The following is a 25,047-nucleotide window of genomic DNA, read 5'->3' on the forward strand; positions in this document are numbered from 1 at the left end:
GAAACCCTTGCCCACTCTTCTTACAAAGACCAGAAAAAATAGTCTTATTCTGAGAACTCCCAGCCCTGCAAACAAACCTCTTACCATCCTCAAGCACTACACAAGCATTGCTACAGCACTCCACAACTAGTATTTACAGACCAGATTCTCTACTTTTGCACAAGATTTACACTATTCAGTTGAAACAGGTATCTTTGTTGGTCTTTAATTTGGCAGGAGAACCATCTGGGTGATCACCATATTTTTCTGGTTCGGATTCACCAAAGCTGTTGTTTTCTTAATTTTGGCAACTACACAAATCTCTTTCTTTCTAAAAAATCTTACGGGCATTTTTAATGAAGAACAGAGGAAAACCTTTCCACAAATTTGGGTTCAAATTTCTTTATGTATTTCTTTTCCTATGCATAGCTATAAAAAATACAGCAGCAAATCATGACATTTCCTTCTACCCTACCAAAAATTTGGCTCTTTTCTCCACAAGTTATCTCCCATGGAAACCTAGATATTTCAGATACCTGCTCTCAGTCTTCACAACATCCCTTAAAGTAGGCTGGTCTTAAAATGTTACTTCTGCCTTAAGGTTCCCACATTACTGCTCCAGGATTTCTTAGCAGCATGCTGGAGTGCCCTCTGGGCTGGGGTAGGAAAAAAATCTGTAAGACACTTGTCTTTCCCTGCCACATCCTCTCCTTTTTTTGCAAAATTGCCACAGAAGATGATTAGGGAAGGTTAGAAGAACACAGCTTTATAGAAGTGACACTTTTTTCCCCTCTGCAGATCTCGGATATATTGTTGGAATTCTCTCTCTTAATGACATCAAAGTGACTCAACCTTTATGAAAATCTTGAATCCCTTCATCAAATTGTCACCCCCAAAAACTGTTTCTTGCCTGCTTGTGTAGGATGCAACTACATAGGCACAGAAAGACTCAGAAAGGCTTAGAAAACTTCTCAAGCTTCAAAGCTTAGAAAGTTTCCAAAAAAACCTTACGTTTTTACCTCTAACACAAATATACACATGTTAAAATGTCTTCTAGTTCCAGTAAAAACATGCAATTCAGCAGAGGATAGCACAGTTGCTATTATACAGCACGTATGCTGAAAGAACTACTGTCCTTACCAGTGTGCCATAAAACTAGGCTACATCAGCACATGAATGCACGGTACACCGGGTGGCGAGCACATTCGTAATGAAAGGAAAGCACGGCCAAATAGGCTTCAAATAAAGACAATCAGGAGACCCATACACCATTTCTGGCTCTGACTCAGATTTATTGTATGGCCCCAGTTGTGAAACAAAATAGCCTGTCCTTCAAACTCTGCCTGTAAAATCGAGTTAGTGTGAAGCAGCTGCCATGAAAAACACTGCACAGTACCGATACTTGATCTGATTTCTGATCTGAGAATACTTAGGCGCTGCAATCCGCATGACCCATTTCACGTTGTTTTGTCTTGTTACAGAGGCACGTAAGGCACGCTTAGGAAGAGGATTAGCTATAGAACAGCAAAGCCACAGATCGTTGCTAACATAAGGCAGGAGAATGGCTCATGGTTTCATCATTCAAAACACTTCTTCAGACGGCGCAGCAGACAAACATCTGACTTCTTTCAGGACCGTTTGCCATTTCACCGTCCTGCAAAGGCAGCGCCAGAGCTCGCTTTGTGCACCTGCACCTGGACTCGGTAGGACCTGCCCAAATTTTGAGGAATCGGGTCCCTGGGTAAGCTGCTAGCAGACAACTAAAGCTCTTTGTGATCCCACTGCCCAAATTAGAGCAATTCGTATAAAAGAAATAACTTGCTAAAAGATCACTGAAGATGGAACTAAAGTAATAGCTAGTTAATTTTAATAAGTTGGTTATAAGTTATGCAGTGTTTTCTATTCTTATCAAATCTTATTAACGTATAGTACTTTACTGCATAGAGATAAACTGAATGTCGCTATGCCCTGAACCTACATCTTATGCTAGGGTTTTAGCACTTTTTTTTCTCTAAAATTTAAGAAGGGTAATCAGATCCTGGGTGAAAAATTGCAAATGGCTGTCTTTGTGAAAGAAAACCATCTTTTATATCGATAGCCTTCTAAAATGCATTCTAATGATTGCATTGAAAAGTGGACACTAAAAACGAAATATAAGGACCACTTAAGTAATTTTGCATAATTTCAAGTACCTCTTGTATTAAAATATCAATATTTTGCAGTGTTAAAACTTCAAGCTTTCGTTCAATGGGTAAGAGATGGTGAAGTGTAGGAACAAAATTACTGAAAACCTAAATTTGGATGCTCGGCTTCCCACCAGAAATTCAAAGCCTTCCCTGAGACACTGCATGTACACAGCTGCACCTAACACAAGCGCAAGGTGGGGCTACTCATCAAATGCAAGCACATTTAAGCAATGAAAGTCCCCGGTACTTCTCACTACTGAAACCAGATCTAGTGTTTTCCAAAAGGCAATAAAGAGTTCTGATATGATTATAGGCAGCAGTCTCACAGCCTTACAAGCAGATACATTAGCACAGCTTCGACTTGCTTCCCTCTTTTAACAGATGTTGTGGAACAAATCTCGTGTGCCTACAACGAGTACACGTCACTTTGATGCTGCGAACTCTCACTTCTGCCTGGGGCAATATCACTAACAATAAATCATTCTGTTTGAAATTTCTACTGACCCTCAAGAAAGACACCAGCTGGCATCCTGTACGCAGCACATCTGCAATCTGCGTCCAGATTTCTGCTTAGTGCCGGGGAAAGCATTGCCTCTCTCACTTTCACTCTGGAGAATTCTCCAGCCGTTGACACGTTACAGAAGAGCTTCACTCTATCCACCAGCAGCCAAAAGGGATGTAAAAATGGCCAAAGGGATGTAAAATTTAGGAAAGACTAAGTCATGTTACTTTTAATGTCCATTCACATTTAAATTAGTTGATCCTTCCTCTTGTACAGCTCCTCAACTATTTCTGGTCTTTCGTAATGGCCCTTGGAGTTGCGTTTATGATGGAAATGCCTTCCATTTCTCGTTCTTAATCCTAAAGGTAATGGGAGAACCTGGGGCAACAATCATATTTTCTAAGGACTGGTCTTTCTAGTCCCTGCTGTTTGGGGAGACAGAGTTGGCAGCTTGATTTTCCAGGCTCAGCCCAACTGGAACATGAAAATGAAACTCTAATTCCTACCAATTTTGATAGTTTTGCCTTTCACTCTTGAAGATCCTGAATGCAGTGAAACCATTAATTACACCATCTTCACAGAGGTTATTACACTTCAGAGGCAACGACCTGAAGAGGAACAGTTTATTGGCCTCTCCCAGTTACTGTGTGTTCCCCACGTTATTGTAACTTCACCATCTTCCAGGTCAGAGGGAGAAAAACTTAGATGCTAGAGCACGTCAGAGTCGTCATCAGAAAAAAAATCTCACATCACAACACATCAAACTCTCTCAAATAATATTCTGCTACTGCACTTTCAGCAAGTGGAAGCGAAAGCATTGCCTTTAACTTGCGTTCTCTTCAATGTGATCTGATTAGTGCCAGGCTAATTGCACCATTCATCTGCTGACACGTAACCCAAACGCAGAAACGAGTGATTTCTGGTGACTCAAGTACTCAAATACAGCGAGTAGTATTTCTCCTTACCCAAAACCTATCTTTCCGATAGCAATTAATTCCTCAGTGTAACAATAGCTTTTTATCCTTTTCCAGGTGCTGGGGTTGAGGAGTACATCTGTACCACATCGTTCATCAATGAAACACAACCGCCTTTGACACAGGCGGTGGCAGCTGTCTGACGGTGCACACCAATTACACCGAACCGCGAGGATGGGAAGAGAAGAAGCCACTATCATCAGCCGAAGCTGCAGGGGGGATTCATGTAACAGAATCTAATTACCTGCCTGGATTTCGGCCAGTGCACGACTGGAGTTACCACCCTCGCTCCTAAGAAAGCAGTCTGGGAACTTCAATTATCGTGGTGGTCAAGGTCTCGGTTTTATATCTTGAAGGCAGCAACTCCGGCAACACAATTCTATTGCTCCAATACCAACTCAAAGGAAAAAGTGCCACCCGTTGAAGTACCATCATGTCCTGTAGCACATAAATGTTAATTAGCGGTCTTTTTTTAGAAATTATGAGATGCTCTAGTCCTGCACAGCGTGAGATTTGATGAGATGAGAGCAATGGGTGGTATAGCTAATAAATCAGTTTACTGTACAACCTCATTTCTTTAATGAAGAGCAAATACCTGAGCCTTAGTAAAGCAAGAGCCCCAGGCGTACACTTGCAAACTGAAACGCTGGATTTAATTTTTTTGCGTTCTCTCCGAAGCAGGGAGTGCTGACCTACCGCTAGTCATTAGAGAACGCTCTCCTTTCAGGGGGCAATGCTAAGCATAAACTTTGATGTCAGAATTAAAAAACACAGAAGACATGAGTGGCAAGGCCATTATGGGAGAATAACCAGTAGAGGTACAGTTTTCATAAGGGAATAACTTTTAAAAGCTGACAAGAGCTGTCAAGGTGTCAGGCCAGAAGAAGGGCCAGCACAATTAACATATACTAGGCTTCAATCTACTGGGAGGGAAAAAGGCAGAATTTATTTTGGACAATTACAAGTTAATAAATGGAAGTGTCAGCTCCTCTGTAGAGCACCCATTAAAGCATACTAAAGGCCAAAACCTTTTACAGTTTCTGTCATGGTAGGCAACACACTACCATTATTTTATATTTCAAGCAATTTTATTGTCAATGACAGCAGTTACAAATGTACGAGAAAATATTTTCCTTAGCAGCATACCAGGCAGTTTACTTTGCAGAAATCATCTCTGCTCCCAGAAGTGACTAGTATTTTAGATTTTTATTATGAACACTCTGTGTTTTATTTCACTTCTTTTTTATTTTCCAAAGCGCACATATATGAACGAGCGCTTGAAGTGCAGCGCTCAGGAGGGCACACCATAGCACTGCACATCCTCCAGCTACGCACAATCCCTGCCCGGGGAGCGAGAAGGCACCTACTCAGGGCGCCCGTCGCTGCCGAGAGCCGAGCAGCCTCCCGCACGCCCGCAGCCGCTCTCCGCGGGGAGAAGAGGAGCTCTCCCCTCAAGAAGCGCAAGGGCAGGCAGGGCATTGCTGCCTCCCTGACCTCGCCGGATGCCCTCGTTTCCCTTGCTCCAGCTCCCTGTTTAATTCAGACCTTGCACAGCACGCAGGGCCATTAACTTGGTTGTGCGAGGCTCACCCCAAGAGTTAACTGAGCTCAGAAACAGGCTTCTGCTTTTTTTCCTTTCACTTCAAAAAACAATCAGAACAATCAAGAACTGGGTTGGCTCCACCTGCAGAATCGCTCGCCCTCTGCAGTGGACCAAGAAAAGATATGTACGCCGCTTGAACCCGGTTATTCTCAGTTGCCTACTTAACAATAAATTACAGATCAAATATCTCCAATTCAGATGGTAACTCAGGGGACTCGCAAAGGAGTCAGACCTCCCCGTGGACACCCACAGAGGAAGGCACAGGAGCCCCTTTGTAGTGGTGAATCTCCATTGTACGATGAGCCGGTAGGGAAGCTGTACTCAAATGGGGACATAAACCTTGAATTTTATATTAAATCCCCTTTAAGGGAATAAAAAGCTTCCAAATCCAGCACTTTTTAATACACAATCTTTTCTCCTCACTGTTGCTTAAGGAAAATGGTATGACATTATTTTTGCCTTGTTGATCTTGCTGTTAATCAAGGCAGAGAGATGAGTCATTAGCTATTCTAGCTTCCCTTTGTTCATAGCCAGGCAGGTGTGCAGAGCCAAAGCAAGATACCCAAACAGTGCTTGAAAAGAAAATCTGCTACTTGCAGAGCCATTTGGAAAAGAGTAGCTATCATTTAAGATGTTATCTACCATTATTTAAGTAAAGTAACCCCCTACTTCATCACCATAAGTGAGGTTATTCAACACCTACCATTCGAAGGCTGCCCAGCTCTCACCATTGCAAATCCTATTGCTCAGCTGTTATGAGAGCTTTGCTTGGACAGCCCTTCCTCCTCACTCTGATTTTTTTTGAGTTAAGAAAAAGAGAAAAAGGATCCTAAAATAGGCTTGGGTATAGCATATGCCTTGCAGGAATTTTGGCATGGGGTGGATGGACATCTGCTTCAGGCCTGACCTACTTCTAAGCATCTGAACACAACATCTCCTTGCAAATATTCCCCGTATAATATTTTTTTTAGCTATTAATCCCCCAGTGATTTTGCCTGCCCCTTAGAAACCTTCTTTGCTCTTTGAGATCCGGGTTGAACTCAGTTACATTGGGTCTGGCCATTGGAAGATGTTGGCAGCATTGGTCGCTAAGGAGTAACTCAGAGTAGAGCTTCCACTGTGCAAAGCAAACACCAAGTGCTCAATGAAGAGGTTACAGCCTTTGTAGGCAAACCAGATGTGAGACAGGTTAGGATTCAAACATGTTCTTATTCAGTAAGCATATAACACTCACAGGTAGACTATAATAACTTATCTTAGATGGTATTTTTAATATATTTCTCATTATACAATACATAACTGTTAACCAACCTTATATAGTAGGCTGATGCCAAGAAAACATACTAATTGGGGTATCCCTTAGAAATGCAAAGCATGTAACTATGGGCAGAAATGAGGGAAGAAAATGAGGTAACCCACATCAGTAGCACGTGTTGTACTCACATCCCAACAAAGGAAAAAAGAAAGATTCATTAAGCAAGAAATGAGTCTTGAGATGGCATAGAAGAAAAGTCTGCTGCTGGGGTGGAGAAGCGGGATTGCAAAGAGAGACGAGACAGAAGGAGAGGTGGCAGCATCCTCTGTCTCACAAAACAGAAGAAAAAGAGAACCATTAATGTTAGCGTAATGCTTGCTTAGCAAAAGAGAGCGAAAACAACTAAGGATGAGTTTGATAAGCATAACTTTAATGCTTCATTCACTGATTTTACTTTTTTCTAATTTGTCCCATTTGTGAGTTCCTTTTCAAATCAATATAGTCTTCCATTTTTTATCATACCTAGTGACAGCAATGTCTCATACCACACCTTTTGTCCATGAGACGAAGACTACTGATAACCTTAAGTATCCTTACATAAGTGCCCTGCTCTTGCAATGCTCACTGGCACCCGTGTGCCTCCACAAAAGCCCCCCTGGCCAGGGGTACAGCTGCTCCTCTTGCAGCCGGGAGAGGGACAACAGCAATAGTAGGGGAGGAAGATGCACAGAGGTGAGGAGGAGAAGACCTGATCCTTAAGGGAGTCTGCGATAACGACCCCTAACCTCTGGTCCTGCTGTAACACTTCTCTTCCATGCTACCGCTCTGAGTCTCTTGCTTTGTTTCGAGCTCTCATTACAAACAATTTGTAGGCAGGTATCTCTCTCTGTAGTTATAAACCATGTAACACAATGAGATCCTGTACCAGATGTGAACATACAGATGCCAGTGCAAGCAAGCACTTAATAGCTATATAAAAATATACAAAAAAGGTGGTTAAAATAAATAAAAATCAAAATTAAAGAAGATGGACGTTTTCATTTAATAGATTATTTTTTTTTAATTTTCTTGAATTTCAGTGCTAGAAAAGGGAAGGTGCGTTACAGGTTACAGCTAACTTTTTGTGTTCTCTCTTGTTATCATTAGGTATATCAAGACTGCATATCAAGACAACAGCACTAAGTCATATCAGAGAAGCCGGGCATTTAATAGTAGCAGCATTAATCATGAATGAACTTGAATTACTATTATTTATTATTTATATTACACTATACCATGGGTCTCCTGTCGGTTCTAATTTAAGAAAAGACGCAACATGCTGTTGGAACAGACCATTCAAGGAAAGAGAAGGATGCCTGCAAGAGGGAGGCACAGTCACGTAGCCTGTATTTGCATTGTCTTCTGCAGATTGAATGTCTTAAAAAAAATAAATCATTCAGCCAAAAGACATCAACACTTTCAATCGTTTGGTGTTGAACCACTACTCTTCTGCCACACATGGAGACTTCGGAAGAAATTGAAAGGTCCTTTACAGAATAATTCAGGTTTGTCACAAGGGTGTTTATCATGAACAAGCACAGGTGAAAGCACAGTGAGAAACTAGGAGGTATTACTGGAATAACAGTGTAGGGTATCCTTAAGATGAAGGAAAAGGCTGAGCTGAATCCAAAATACAAACAGGACTGAAGGCAGGGGCACACTTCTAGCTTTCCTTTCCGCTGACTCTTGAAATCTTCTTAAACGAGGGCTACTGCCTGTCTGCCAACAGAGGTCAAAACAGACTGCATTCCGGCTCGCCCAATCTGTCCCCACAAATGCTCACAGAGCCCTTATTTAAGTCTCTCTGTCTTCATTCATTGGCAGTGTGAGGGTGGGGAAAGTTTAAATTAGGGCGTCACTCAGACCGTCACTGGACAGCTGTAGTTGTAGCGCTAATTAAAAAACCAACCGCAACAAAAGCCAACCAGCTAACCACTGCAGCTCAAACCCAAAAAGCCAACCACAGGGAAGAGGCTCTGCAGCTAAATTGTTGCAAGACTGCATCGACTGCACATGGAAAAAAGAAGAAAAACCCAAATTCATATTTTAGACTTTGCTGAATGCTCCTAGAGCGGTTTAGGAATTTGAAGACATTTCTGTGTAAGCTGCTACTGAACGGCAATTAAAATATGCGGAACAACAGTAATTATGCTTTCTAGAGTAGCACTAGTCTGCCTAAAGAAACAACGCCAGTCGTCTGCTCAAGGCATGCGACTTTTCCTCAGAGGTACCGTAAGCTAAGCCCTGGCTCTCTCGAGGTCCCGGCGTCCTCCTGCATGCATCGTGCAGCCTGAGCAGGAATCACCACTTGAAGGAAACCAGCTATCGCTTCCATATAGTTTGTTTGCCTCATCGCATCTCTTCACAAAAGGCAACGCTGATTGCAACGCTATGTTTCATCAACAGGTCAGAACCACCGCTGAAAAAAGAACAAGCTCTTTCTGAAATGAATGAAGGGATTGATTTTGCATGGATCAGCAAAGGCTGCGATAATTACCCTAAGATTGACTGTGGCTTGTACTGAAAAGGTTGCGCAGTTCTTCCCAATGAAGGATGAACTCTCACATGTAAACCAGCATGCGCAAGCTGCAGGGCATAAAATATAATTCTAGCAGAGCTCCCAAGGAAAAAAAAATATCCCAAAACTTTTTTTTTGGTAGCAAATAGAAAACTGTAAGGCGGCTTTTGCAGCATCAGGCACGGAGTACTAACCATTCACATGCACCACTTGATTGTTTTAGCAAATTAAATCATGTTAATGTCACCAAAAAAAGATTCACCTTGAGAGGCCAGAATTTAATATATTACTAGCAACAGATTAGTTTCTCCTTCATTTGAGAAAATTTAAAACTTCATTGTAAATACCATTTTTCTCTATGATCACTGACAGCTCAAAGCCATGGAGTAACAAAATGCTTTTCATATTATTCATTACTTACACTTAATCTATATTCTACTTGATTACTTTCAGGACAGCAATGGAACTGCATTTGGAATTTCTGAAAATTACAGAAAAGGCATTCTGTTGATTGGTTTGAACTTTGCAGCCATAATAACGCTTAAATTAACTTTGGGAGATTGATTCTATTAAGGAATGAATGAAAATAAAAAAGAGTCTTTTTCTTCCAGGTAACTGCTTAGCTGATCCATAGCCTAACACAACAAAGCGAGTGATAGGTAAACTATCATCTCATCTCCAAGCCTGTATAACACAAGTTTTTAATCATTTCTCCCCATCAAAACACTCTATGCCGAAAGATGTATCACAACATGCGTGATGCCTCAGGAATCATGTACTGGAACACTGTATTATTTCCTATCTTCAAATCCTAATTAATATGTCCATTCTTATCCTAGTGCTGAATGGAAAAAAGTATTTTCCTTTGCAACAGTGTCGGCCAAACAGCAGAAACCTGATAAATGCTGGTACAGTAAAGCGAAGTTTAAAATTAGCCTCAAGTTCAGCTAAGTTACGTGTAGAAAGTTCCACAAATGGATTTAAAAAGACAAAGCTGAACTGAAATTTATGAGTACGGTTTTAAATAAAAGAGTGAACCACACAACAGTAGAAACGCACGCGAGGGAGATGTATGGAGTAAACCATGTTTCTTCTGGTCCCTTATTCCTCCCTCCCTCTTTGCGTTGCGGCTGTATTCCCCCCCCTCCCCCTGAAGTAATTTGCTCAATCTCGATTTGGAAGATAATAATAAATGAGCAATGGGTGGTTGAATTAAATTTGCAATTTTTTTTGCATGGAAATATAACATTACTGATTTCTCAGGTTATCAGACTGATCTGGATATTGAAAAGGACAGAAAGGAGAAGGCTGCAATAATTCAAAACAGAAAAAAAATTAAAGAACTGAGGATAAATACCAAGTTTCTAAACTCAGGAAAGGCTGCAGCTCGGTAAGGCTGCTCCCGTGTTAAAGAACAGGCTCCTCGTGGAATCAGAAGTGTCAGTGCATGGGGTTAATATTCTGTTTGCAGGCTATTAGTGGGACAGACAGAGTATATACTTCTCTTCTGTAATTAAGTTTGTTCTAAAAACACCTCTTCAGAAAAAATAACTCAATTAGTTAATCAAACGTTATTACAGAACAGAATTTCCCCAACATGAAAACCAGAAAACGTTATGCAGTATCTTTTCTGTTATAATTACTAAGGCAGGAACGTAGTGATATGTCTTCTTTGGTAATGAGGAAACAGAATGTTAGTTGGCAACAAAATTGGATTTTGCAGTATTAATATTTTACTCGAGAATATCCTCATCTAAGCCGTCAGTGCAAGTTTGGAGCTGAGGAGTGCCTAAATACTCTGTTACACTGATGCCAATCAAGAAGCCAATTTCTGGATTAAATTTTATAGGTAAAATAAAAACTGGAAGGAAAACAGTATTTTTTTTCTTTCACTGAGGAAACAGTGTGTGAAGTTTCTCCCTAAATATACTGAAATATTCATAAATAACAGAACTTACCTACTTCATTTTAAAATACATTCTGTAAAGCAGAATACGGACGCAGCCTTCCAATGCAGACACATTACTAACAGACCAGCAAAACACCTTCCGAGTGGCTTTGTGCCCTAATGCAATGGGACTGTATTTCCCCTGCACTTCCCTCTGCCTGCACCAAAACCTACCCCAAAGCACCCACCCAGGGGTGACCCCAGAAGCAGCGCTCTTGGCAGCTACCATCCAGAAACAGGCTCCCCCTTGGAAGCTTCCCTCCAGCATTTGCCCTGGGCACATCCTCACCTTCAAAGGAGCAGAGACCCTTCATTTCTCTTTCCTTCCTCCGTCACGGCCCAGCGTGGTCCTGCTACGCTGGCAGTTTTGCCTTTCTCTTCAGAGTAGCAGCAGCAAGTTTGGGGGTTTGTTTTGTTTTGTTTTGTTTTTTTAAAGTTGAGAAAGGAAGCACAGTGTCTATTGCAATACTCTGCTCCAATGCTACCATCAGTGCTGAGCTATAATTAATAGGTCTGGTGATGACCCTTATTAGTATTACTGTCAGTATAAATGCTTAAAACTTAAAAGGAAGCTTTTTACTAAAATACAAACAAACAACCCCCAATCCAACCACAGAAGACCATTAAATAACGCACTATGCATGGAAAAAAAATTGAAATACAGTGACAGAGCAGCGTGTGTTTGGAGGAGGAGGGGGTCATTTTGTGGTTGTACGTGCATTACAAATATACGTACGTATATGAACACACAGCTGAACGTTTGTTTGTGTTCCCTTAATATTTAACAAGGCTACAAAGATGACTCTCTTTTCCTGAGGGAAAAAAAGAAATACAGGAAGAGATGCCAAGTTACATTCTGGGAAAGCAATAAAAACAGCAAGAAAGAGCTACACAAGATTGATTCAAACAAAAATGTTTAAATCCCCATCTATGCTTGCTTAACATTCGGGAAGTTACGACTGCCTGCCCATAAGGACACACCATGATGTTGCTCCCTTCTAACGTGAGAAACAAGCTGAAGTAAGGGAAGGAATATAGACTTTCTCCATTCCAGAAAATTCAGCTGCAAGACTAAGCGGTAAGTCACTTAGCTACAAGGAAGAGAAAGCACACTGTGAAATGTATTGCAAAGAATTACGTTCACTTGCAAGGAACGGAAAAAGTGACGCTGGAAGTGCGTCCCACCCCAGTTTCCCACAAGCTCCATCCAACGGCATGGCACGCAGCGGGGTCCCGCGGGGCATGAAGCAGCTGGCAGGGCGCTGCCTGCCTGCTGCCCGTCCCCACTCCCTGCAGAAAGATGCCCGACATCTCGGCCACGCAAGGCACCGTGGGCCTGGTACCGAGACATCCCTTCGGGCATTTTTCTGATCCCAGACCAGCCTCGGTGGTGCTTGAAGAAGTGATTTATTTTATCACTCTCGGGGATTTTCACAGCCATAAATTCTCTCCATGGCCTTCTTGTCTATTTTGTCATCTTAAACATCCCTCCTGTTCAGGCTCAGCGCACAGCAAGGTCCAGCAAAACGCAACGCGATGTCAGGCAGCGTGGAGCTATAGCGGGGCTGCTGACCGGTGGAAAAGGACGGGACCCAGCTGAGAGCAGCCGGCCTTGGGCTCTGCCTCCAGCCTCCCCTCTCGGGCACGGCTCATCAAGCAGAGCCTGGCAACGCCAGACACATCACGAAAGCAGCGCTGTCTTGCTCTGCATCGCTCCTTGTGATCCCCTTCATCGTTACTCTATCAGGTAACCAACTCCCGCTTATCCACAGGAAGGGCTGCACTTAAAACTTGAGAAACGGAAGTTTTAATATTCTTATGTTGTGAAATCCCTTATTGGTGAACATCCCCAAAACTCTGACCCACTATATATCACGTTTGCCTTGCTTATGAAGCAAGTCTTCAGAAACATTTTTGAAGCTCTTAAGGTTTTATTGTGTACTACAATAAAGCTCTTTATTGACATATTGCTCTAGAAGACGACACTTTTTTTGAGAATCATTATTTCTATATTTCCAAGATGGTATACAGCATGTTGCCTCTGTCTTAGTCTGATTCAAACAGCTCCAGTAGGACCCAACCTGCAAAAAAAGCAGGTCTGCAAAAAACAACATAAAATCCTGCTTGCTCCTGGTAAACAGTTAATTTCTTTCACTTTGCAATTCTCCGAGTACATGTCGCATTTCCCTTCAAACAGATAGAAACTCTTTGGCCGTGCCAGGAGCTGCAGATGGCCTGTGAGCAGACCCACCGCAGTGCCCTGAGCTGACCTGCTCGTGAGCCGCAGATGCACTGCAGTGCACCCTCTGCAGGCGCCAACCAAGTAGGAGATGGGATCTTTTCTTTTCTAAGAGGCAATAAATCTCCAATGAGATTTCTTTTAAAAAGCTGTAATGATGACTACAAGGATTTGCTGCTTTGTTTTTAAATTGCAGAACCAAACAACTGATAACATCCCATTATCTTTGCTGAGAATACTGGCATCCCCAAACGTGCTATACTGCTCCTACTTTATACCTTATATGCTTTGTACCTCGTAGGAGGTATACCTTTAGTAAAATTCTGGTTCTATTATTATTGCTCTGCCTAACCACACCCTTCCACTTCTGAATGTCTTTTTCTTCACCCATATTCCATGAAATATTTATGCAAACGCATAAAGATGTTCAAAGTTTGGACTTCTGATTGGCTGCAGATTGATAGTCTCTAACCTATTTGGCATCGATCTCCTAACAAATCTGCAAAGAAGAAAAACATGTAAGAGGAGAAAAACGTACACGGGAGAAATCTGTGTCTGTAATAGGTAAAGAAGATACTTACTAATTTAGTCTTCCTGCATAATTTGTGTTTTAGTACTTCCATACAATTTTAAATACATTTTTAGAGCGCGGAGATCATTTTCATTCAGGGAGACACAGTTTGAGAAATGACCTCTGATTCTGTGGGGAAAAAGTCCTACTTACAATTTGCTTAATTGATTGTATTTGCATATCTAGATGCAAATACATTAGGGCTATTAATTTTATTTTTCATCACAGCTTTTTGGTGGTGGTGGTGTTTGATATTTGGAAGAGCACTCCCGGGAGAGGAAACAGCACCAAGCTCGGGTGTGCTGCCGTGATATTAGGTGATTAATCAGAAGTTCTGGGACGGAGAGGAAGACAGGAATAAACCCACTTCATTCGTGTAGCGACAAAAGTCTCTTGAGGAATGACTGATGGAGGGGACCTAGCTGTGTGATCCAGCCTTCTTCACCGACAAGACAAAACAACGCACTGACTCTGAATGGCTACGAGATGAAGGTCATTCAGAGCCTTAGACTTAATGCTCAGCCACATTTATCAAAACCGCGGCGTTTCGAGGAACACAGGCAGGATTTTTTTTTCACCCTGCATGAATACAGCTCTTCGGAGAGCTCCTCATGTGCTTCCAAATACTTAAGAAATGCTGCATAAAATCATACAGCTGTTTTTAAAGTCCTGGCATGGGTCTCAAAAGCTGCATCCTGTGATTTAAGACCATCATCATCGAATAGCAGTTCTCTCATTACTATATTAAATAATAGTGGTTCTGCCTTAGTTACATTTCTTTCTGCATTGAGCCCAGAACATTTTTGTTTTTAAAGACACCTGCATTATATTTTGGATTTTTTTCTTTTTTTTTGTCTAGGCTTTCAAAGCAAACAAAAGAGTTCATTTTTCTCCATTACCGCTGACTGCTTGCAAGTTGCTTTTCCAGGAATATTTCATAAAGGCTAGAGATATTGCTCTCCAAAGCATATTATCAAAGCTAAGAACAAGGAAACACTAACAGAGGCGGTGAAGATCTTGAGACACTGGTCTAAACTCCTTCAGGTCCTAGGAAATAAAATTAGTTTTGCTCTACTCCTATCCTTTCTTTCTGGACCGCTCAGAAGGACCTCACACTATCTCAAAGCAGGTGCTCAGAAGCTATAAGACACAATAAATCAAAACACAACCAACCCCTGACAGTACAGGGCCCCCCATTCAATGGAGGAAAACCACATAATTATAAGATCCTCTATTTTAAATCCTGAAAATTTTCTGTGCTAGCAACCTTTGAATCGATGGAAAGAAAAAGCAAATCTTCTACAATCAAACTGAGGTACAGGAGCTGTTATGAACATTTTCTCTGATAAACCATCCCATGGCTTAGATGGTGTGATAACAGAGTGCTCAATTAGGATTAAATATGGCTTTTCAGAACAGCTGAGATGAACTCAGGTTTAGGCAGAGCTTTCATCCATTTGGTCACATAGAAACCACTGTTAGGTGCTGGGATCACTGAAACGGAACTGGCTCCATATGCTTACAACTATTCTTGGATCATGGGAAACGTCTTCTAGTAAGTGCTTCCCCTTACCTGTCCGTTATTAGTAGAAAGGTGTGATCAAAGGGAGAAAGCTAGGGAAAAATACGAAGCAAAATCCAAGGACAGATTATCTGTTCCTCTCAGCCCTACTGAACTGCTGGAAAACTCCTGCCACCGCGGTACGAAGTTTCAAGACAAAATAAGAGCATTCAGCAGTAGCACCTGCAAATGGCTCTAGCACACTTAGTACAATTCGGTTACTCAAAAAAAGCACGTGGTAGGAAGTTCCTTGAAAAGTCAGCAAATCTGAGTGAGCCTGCACTGCAGCATATGCTGCCGGCCCTCTTTTTCACCTGAAAGATGGGAAGAGGAATGGTTTTTCTTTATAACACCAGTAGAAACCACCACAGAAAACCACTCCAGAAGACTTAAACTTGATTTAACATTTTCATCTCAGGAATCAATAGTCTTATTTGCCAGTAATATTACAGAAAATTATTACTTTGCCCAAACAGGCATCCATGCCATTTTTTTCCACTGGAAAACGCGACACTTTTGTCTGATTTTCTACCAGGGAGATCAGAGTTGTGGAGGTCTTACAGAGGAAGAGGAGGGTTCCTGTGTTTCGCCAAACACATCCACAAAGCCACATGCAAACGCAGACACACAGGCTCCCTACACAGAGGATGGAGAGGTAGGATCTGCCAGTGCTCCGTCAGACACTGGTGCAGTGCCCACCATCTCCTGTCTAAAGCCATTAGAAAACAAGAATAACCACGTGAACCACTGGAAACAAGTCCCTGTTCAGTCTCACACCTGACCTCAGTTTCAAAATCAATGTTTCATCAATACTGAATAGAGGAACGGACACTGCAGCCTTCAGGTTCTCATTATTTAAAAGTGCTTCAGAGCACTTAAAAATTAATAAATAAAATCCTGAGAGAGTGCAAGTGGGGAAGACTCTGCCCATCGCTTCTTCTTTCCTGCCTTCCATCAATGAGGTGCTGCTGTGTGAACGTAACACCTGAAGAATCAGTTCCAGCTGTGTTTTCACTGAAAATATTGGCAACTCACGATAAATATCTGTAGGATGCAATGAAGCTACCTGCTAATTTCTTATCTAATATATCTGTCCCTCCAGCTTCTCATAGATTGCTATTGCTGCTGAGGTCCACATCTCCATAGGTCTCAAAACTAAATCTAACACTCACACTGACAGTGTAAATTATGGGCTAAATAAAAGTATCAGTGAGAGAGAAAGGGAAGTGTTTCAGGGAGAAGTGCTGAAGGAAAGAAAAGCAAGTCATTGGCTTACATAATACAGATATAAAACACGTGTAGCAACTCATCTACCTTCGCCCTGAGCAGAATTACAGGACAAAGGGAGATTCAATTAGAATGAAAAGCAATCAATCCAGATCCACAACCATATGATTTCACCAGCTCAAAAAAAAAAAGATACAGAATAATTACCAGCTAAGTGGACTAAGTAGAAATTTCCTGAACAGTTATTACATATCTTTACATTATCATTACGTATCCCTTTGGTGGAGTCAAGATGCATTGTATTTTCCTCTGAATTACATAGTCCTGACCCCTCCGGAGACAAGGACGTTGCACTGGGATGCATTGCCTCTCTTGTTATGTGGAAGCACTGCTTTTATGTTACCAAAGCAGGACACACAACTTGGAGGTGTGGTGATAAAATGCGGTGGTAAAAATGTAAATACCAATGTTTTAAAGCGAACACATATCTTCTTGTGAGCTGAGCCAGAAACTTCTCATTACCACAATTTTTTTTATATTTAAGTAAAATCATAAAATCATTTAAGTAAAATCATAGCCCATTTCAGAACTGTGTCTGCACTAAAAGGAAGTTTACCAAAGAGTATGTCAAGTTTCCTGTCCACATCTGTTGCAGCAAATGCTTCCCAGTAAGTCACCTCTTAGGTATACCACAGAATTTATTTACGTGCAAAAGTAAACTGATAACAAGGAAATTGCACATTTACACTTTTAATCATATTTTTCATAATTCCCTGTTCCTCTTCACAACTTAACTGTTCACATTTCCCCTTCTTTCCATCTCAGAATTTTTGACTGTAAAATCTTCACGTTAAGATTTGTTTCTAAGAAAACAGTGTATTTTGCTTCCTAGAACCTGAAATTTGGGCACAACTCAACTGTGATTTCCAAGCCCGCCTGAAGGACATCTTATTTCATTATTCTGCCTGAAACTAAGTTGAAGTAGTGAGCAGATTCCTCTTACCTGTTTGTGAGCATGATCATAAGAGTTAATGTGATTGTCAAACTCCTGGTGTTTATAGTACTGCTTGTCACAGAGTTCACAGTAGAAGTTGGCTTTAAGATCTTCCAGAGCTTTTGCTATCGTGTTTTTCTTTTCAGCATAATCCTGGAGGGGGGCGGGAAAAAGTAATTTTAGTTTTGCCTTTGATGCTGCGAATGGATTTTGTGCTCTGCAGTTAATCATATTTGTAAACATTTACACACCTCCGTAACTAAAAGCCTTCACATATTTGCTGTGTTACACTGCACATATTTACTGTATCTGCTGCGAGGCTGAAGATTTGCACACTTCCATTTGCTATACAGTTGCCAGCTCCCCTTAGGGGCTCTGTCACAGGCTGGAAGGATTTCCCCAGGTTCTGTCTAAACACAAATATTTATCATGCTGAAGGCTATTTGCGAGTTAATTCCGATCCAAGACGCGCTGCTCCAAAGATCTGCTAGGTAATACACCCAAGCAGAATAAGCATGAAGATACAAACTGCAGTAATTCCGTTCTCAGGCTTTTACAAGAAAGTACGCTTACTAAAAAGAAAACAAAATTAAAGAAACCCTACTGGGTCCTTCTTCAACACGTATACGCACGAAAACATGAGGAACACGTTCGTGGCTGAGATGTAATGAGTAACTTCCATAGCTTTGTTATTTGTCATCCAGTATTAGAAGGACAGACACACATCTCCGTTTACCATACATTAGCAAAAGCATTACAACCAACCTTGCTTATCATCTATGAGCAAATTATACACAAGTAATATTTATTAATTTCTGAAATACATTGATGATAACATGGCCTGTTCTGAAAGAGCATGGAAATGGTCTGTCATCTCAAATTAGTTTAATACCAGTTAAACATTGAACATGTATAACTTCAGCGCAACGACTCCTGCTTTTGACAAGTGTGTCTGGGATAGAATCACACCCTGAAATCCCAAATGCAGCAAATATTGTTTAAGAAAATACACCCCTTTGGTTTGTTTCACAAAATTTCATCACTGTGAGCTCTTCGGAACTCACCCGAAATTCCCCTGGTTTCTGTCTTCTGCCTTGTTCGGTTAGATTAAGATAAAAGATGATCTTGTAATCAGAACACCCAAAACTGAGTGAATTTGGAGGAATAAAGTCCCTATTTGCTAGCAGTTGTCACAGCTTAGGACTCATATACTTCCCATATATTTTTGGGAGTTTAAAATGGAAAATTTATGTTTATCAGATTAGAATATTTTCATAACAATTATGTTTATTAAAAAAGAGAGGAATAATAGTCATATAATTAGAATTATATCCACAGAGTACTTATTTAAACTAGTACTTTAAATATAATCTAGCATGATTGGACTGCTAGCAAACACCCTTGATTCATACCCAAACTGAGGCACCCCCTCATCAAAATTTTGTCCATTAAAGGAATTGCAAAAGTCACTTCAGAGTGGTTCTTTGAATACTGGCTGACACGTGAGGCATTCACGCATTTCTAACACATTTCTAAAAGGATGTTTCATAAAACCTGTTTCATTTACAACCAAAGTGCGTTACCATTTTATTGCAAGAAACAGCAGTATTTTACACTTTGAAATACATTTACGCTGTATGGAAACCTAGCCTGGAAACTCTGCACCTAGTTCTTGGTATCAACCAGTAAGAAACTACAGATTTTGAACCACTTTGATTATTACCAAGATGCCCGTGTTTAGGAAAGACAGCATATAGAGACCCTAAGGAGATATACTTCCTTGGAACACTTTAAAAGTAATTCTCATAGTCTACAAAGGGATGCCACCTAATATTGCTTTTTTAAAACACAAAAAAGAAAATTCTGGATTTGGGGGAATTATCAGAACTCTGAAATATATATGACATCTGTGAAGGACGAGAGCGAACGCGATGGATTCTAAGACAAGAACAGTGAATTGAATAATAATTTTTCTTTATATAAAGATCTTACACCATGTTGTCGATTAACCCTCAAGAAAATTTTGCAAGACTTACTAATGTAGTGTAATACCTTGAATAAAGTTACGTAACTTCATTGGTGTTCCTCTTGACGTAAAGCACCATTTTTTAAAAAATATACTTATTATATAGCAGAATCTAACCTGAATGCAATTATATTTGACATGCCAATGCATCCTAATGGAGCAGAGACGCTGGAACCCCATGAACAACTTTACTGCAAAGTAATAAAATCTTATCATGATCTTGGGGTTTCTACGACGAAATTCCTTCAGCTAGGGTTCTTTCAGGGGCAGGGTTAATTTTACATTACGATATTACATCACAGTTTCAGAAGCAAGTAAAGAATGTCATCACATCACCTAAATTAGACGCAAACAAGTAGATGGAATATAATAATGGAGTTCGATCATGCATGGGGGAGGGGAAAAACAGGACTTTTAAATGACAAGAACCAAAAGTATTTGACCTTAGGAACATACGAATGGCTGTATTGGATCAGGTCAACCTCTTGAACCTGTGTAAGATTTTATTCTTTATAACTAAGGAAAGTGACTCTTAACTAAGGACCGTTCCCTTTGCTTCGCTTTGCAGCTGCGTTCTGCTGGTTTCACTTGTTGCATATTGGAAAAGGTCATAAACACCCATTTTTTTATTCCCTTTGACTGGGTCATTCATAATTATATACACCCCCTACCACACTGTCTCTCAGCTATCGCTCTCTGAATGACATAGTCCTAGTTTATTCAGGCATTCCTTATATCAAGGCCACTCATCGCCTCTGTTTGTTCTTTTCGCAGCCTCCAAAAGAAGACGCGATAACACGACATACCACAGTGCCATGCACTACTATATTGATATTCTCTATTTGCTACCCTATTCCTTTTTGTAGTAAGTCTTAACATATGAGTTTTTTTAAATCACGATAGAGGACTAAACCAACATTTTTATAGAACTCCTTTATCACCTACATCCTTTGCTGCTATATAATGTTTTGCTGGCAGGAGACATCTCTAGCCAACTACTAAACTTCACCTGACTTCAGAAACTTCACGTTTCTTCAGTGGCAGCCATGGCCATTAACAAACCTCATGGCTGAGGTACCAGCTTCGGGCTCTAAGCATGGGCAAGAGCATTAACTATTAATTGTGGGCAGTGAAGTATCTATCTCCAACAGGAATATATTTGCAGCAAAAATTTCTAAAGCAATAGTAGCAGCAGAAGTGTTTATTTTTACAGAATTTTGCATTGTGTTGCACTTCAAACAATCATGAAACACAAAAAAGGTAGTTTATTCATGTTAGCCCCTAAGACTACCAGATGAGACTTGTCAACTTTATTTTAATCTGGTGGGAAAAGACATTGAATCACCTCTCCAAACATCTTTGTTAGTCCTTTCCAAGACATCAGCTTATTGTATTGCACATGTACGCGCAAAACCCCCCTTAATAAAACCCTTAATGGAGGGTGTTCAGGAGGTTCCCTGCAGCCGTGGGATCCCCCAGGCTATGTCAGGACTGAGGATAAGTTCCTGTTGCTGGTTGGCATCGGGAGCCGAGGCAAGTCAGATTTCAAGGATGAACGGAGAATGGAAACTGGAGAGTACAGGCTGCTGGTTCTCTGCCTGCTAGGCTATTTCTATTGATTTCGCAAGGAGTACTACCTTGGAAGAGGAGGCTTTCGCTAGCTCTATCAATTTTGATGAGGGATAACTGCCCAAAAACTGACAGTAAAAAATTACAGTCCCTGGACCTTGATAGTACTGGGCAACGGACTGCAGACAGAAATGACCTGGAAACTTATTGGAGAGGAATATTCCTGGAGTAAAGCAGCAGCCAAAAAACTCACTTAAAATGGTTAAATATGATCAAGCTTAGTCTCGATTTCATCAAGATTTGCAAACCATCCTGGAAGTTTTAAAAGAACTTTGAATTATGATTCAGCTTTGTAATGAAACTCAGAACTGAGTGTCACTTAGTTTCATTATTTTTTTCCTGAAAGGCTTATTATCTGAAAGCCTACAGCTATAATTCACTGTAGCTATTTTTCATAATTTATATGAAAGATCTCTAATAAGTGATCACATCTATCAGCTGGCTTTATTTCTCTAAATCCATCTTCTCCATCCTCCAAAGCCTTAAGCCTGGGCAAATGCTGCTGCAAATGTCTGATAAATTGGATTAAGAGCGGGCTTCATCCACAGAGGGGCTACCTGTAACTACCTAGACTGGACTTTGTGCTCCCGTTGTACGAGAGAAAAAGAAGGAAAGGTACAGGAACACTGACCACCTTACATACATAACTTTGGAGAGCTGAACAGATGCCTCAATCTAGTGGATATTTTTACAGAGGGCATGTCAGGCTCATACTTCTACTGTCTGCAGAAAGGTCAGCTAGAAAAAAAAAGTGAGAGTGTGAAATTATAATACATCATCTGCTCCATGGTGATTGCCAGTGTGAATATTCTTCCTTCACAATAAATGTGAGCACCTTTTATTGCAGTAAGCTATTCTGCATTTACTGTAGACTTAAAAGGGTCAGGCCTGCAGTCACTGCAAAGTAAAAGGTATTACAGAAATAAACGCCTTCTTCAGGATAATTTACTGGTATAGTCATCCCAGAGAGGATTAAGACTGCTCTGGTCTGATCCTCTGGATTAGACCACATTAGACCCGACAGATGTTCCAGTGTAACCTTGTTTCACAAAAAATATTAAAAGCATTTTTTTCTGTCCCAATAACGAAAAAAAAAAAAAGGCAAAATTTTATTTTGAACATTGTCAAAAAACCTGAGCTAATACTCTTGATTTGGCAAAACTACTCTATATATTAGCTGTATTTATATGAAAGAATCTGCCTAAAAATATGCTGTTACCAAAAAAAAAAAAAAAAAAAAAAGAAAAATAAATCGAGGAAAAATCAGCCATAGCTTAAGAGCAGACTTCTCTATAGTCAATTAACTGCGATACCCATGGACACAATTAACAATGGATTCCTTAATTTCTGGTATATTTACTAGGTATTATAAAGACAGTATGAAGAAGCAGATTTCGATGAATAAAATGTACCATTTAATAACATCTCCTCTGCTATCAATCTTGGTATTGCTTGGTACATATAATTTTTTAAATATCTTCGCATATCACTTTTTTTCTCATGTAAGCAGTCTGTACATCATCCACCAATGCACTTGAAGGAATAAATAAAAAATAGAATACATTAATAATATTAATGCAGTCTAGTACCAAATCTAATTATTTATAAGGTTCTTGTCCTTATCAAGGCAGTGAGACCAAAGCAAAAGGCAATTAGATGCACTGATCAAATTACTCATTGATCTTAACAAATTCATTTCCAAGTAGTATATAGCAAGTTTCTGTTTCATACCAACTTTACAAGGAGACTGGCTGGCAAAATAAATACCAAGAATACTGTCAGATCTTTTTGATTACCTTACCTGAAACTTTCCCATTAGCTGTGAGATCTGATAGCGACCTAAAACTCACAAGGCCATGATCATCAGATGCTATTTCCTTGATTTCTTGCTCCCTTCTGACATTCTCCTTTCAGGCAAAGGAGTTTCCAGCAGCAATGACCCCACTGTTTCACTGCTTCACTGCGCTGGATGAGGACGGGCTCAAGGAAGAAGTGGTATCCTGAAAACCCCTACGTTAATGGAACATCAGAGGCTGAAAAAACCCCACCTTACCTTTACTTTCTCTTCAAGATTACCTGCAGACAACCAATTCCAACCAAAACGCTTATTACGTACAAGAGAGCTAATCAGTATTCTGCTATGTACGTACCTGAAAATACTATTGAAGACATGCAAATAATTATAAAACTGGTTTCTCAGCTTCCTAATAAACACACAGACAGTATTTCACATTTAGATAAACACCCTAGCATTAAGATAAATAACACAGTGAAATTAGAAGGAAATAGCAAAATTTATTCCAATTAGTGCTGTTTGCTTCCTAATGCCATCCTCATTTTTTTGAAACACCAAATTTGTTAACTATATACCTACCAATGGAAACAGCTGAATTCTGCACCCCCTTCACTAAACAGAGTGAGACGGATGTGACCGGGGCAGAGCTGGACGCAGCGGAGAGCAAAGCAATGCAGAACAGTGTCCTGCAATGTTAAGATTGAATTAACTTGAAAGGAAGCTTATGATGAGACAGCAATTCGTTATCAGATTTGTCTGTCTCATTAACTTACTTAAAGCACTTATGCTGTATAATTACTTTTAACTGGGACTCATAAAAATCACTTGATTGGGTTTTTTTGCCATTAAAAGTAACTGTTGTGCATAGATCTGTAGAATTATTTATTTATTCTAGTGCTTTAAAACCTACTTCCAGGCAGAGCATGCACTTACAAGGTGAGAGTGCCGGCCACAAATCTTTGCTTGGATACTTGTATTAAGAAGGAACTCTTCATCAGTGCTTATGAGAAAGCACGGGTCTAGTTATAATGGAGAAAAATTTATCTGCCCCATCTCTACCACTAATCTTTTGAAGTCCATACAAGGCAGAACTGAAGAATGCTTTCCTGAAGAAAAGAAAGAAGGTTTAACTCTAGATAATATCTTCTTCACTGAATGTTCATCACTGTTTAATGATAAGCAAGGGAAGAAGGAGCCTGGTATTAATCTCCTTTACTCCTCTACGTTAAATAGTCCAGTCACACACTTTAATTAGAGCACAATTTTGATTTAAAAACATCCTGGGGTTGATTTTGGCATTTAATTTCCTTATAGCAGGCATGTAGGCATCTAAAGACTTTCATAGCTACTTAATGTGATTTCATTGACAGGTAAGTGTCTAATGTAATTAGACTCCTTGGGAAAATCAAGTTTTTTCTATTTGATCCTTGCAGCGACACACTAAACTAAATGAAGTGCCTTTTAACCCTGCAGAACTTGCAGCCTTGGAGATGGACTGAAAAACCCCTTCTGAGCACGAAAACCGAGCACTGGAACAAATGTCAGCGTTCATGCCCCCAGCCCTCAATCCAAAGGGGGTAGGACCACGTCTTGCGTACGGTGTTTCAGGACCCGAGGAAGGGCAAAGGACAGGGCAAGGGCAGTTGTTTATTTATTTCACCTCAAGTTAACTGACTGCCAATTGATCGGCTGCTATTAATTTGTATTTTAAAAGTTGCTCTAGAGCTCTTCAAGCTTTAGTTTGTTGGTGACGTCAGTTTTTGCTCTAGTAAAAATTGCCAGTAAAGTTGGCCGGGGCATTGGGGAAACAGAAAATTGGACCCCATCTTATTAAATCCATTTAATTTTGAGCATGTGCTTGATCTATGGGACAACTTACACACGAAAACCTGCACACCTGTAGTTTCAGGAATGAGAGTTCTCGGTGATTATCGAGTTCAGTTTTCCTAGCTTTGGCTGCTGTGCTTGACTGTAATAAATTTTTTTCTGCAAGATTTTTAT

At 40.4% G+C, this 25,047-nt stretch overlaps 1 protein-coding gene across 1 annotated transcript in view; it reads right to left on the minus strand.

Annotated features, from left to right (window-relative positions):
* Positions 1–25,047, minus strand: part of ZNF804A (zinc finger protein 804A) — a 154,260-nt gene that overhangs the window by 18,110 nt on the left and 111,103 nt on the right. Inside the window, exon 2 of the mRNA XM_072875038.1 lies at positions 17,606–17,749. Coding sequence (XP_072731139.1) covers positions 17,606–17,749 — 144 coding nt within the window. The remainder of the gene's footprint in view (positions 1–17,605; positions 17,750–25,047) is intronic.

This window comes from Ciconia boyciana, chromosome 10 (assembly GCF_034638445.1).
Source record: "Ciconia boyciana chromosome 10, ASM3463844v1, whole genome shotgun sequence".
Lineage (NCBI taxonomy): Eukaryota > Metazoa > Chordata > Aves > Ciconiiformes > Ciconiidae > Ciconia > Ciconia boyciana.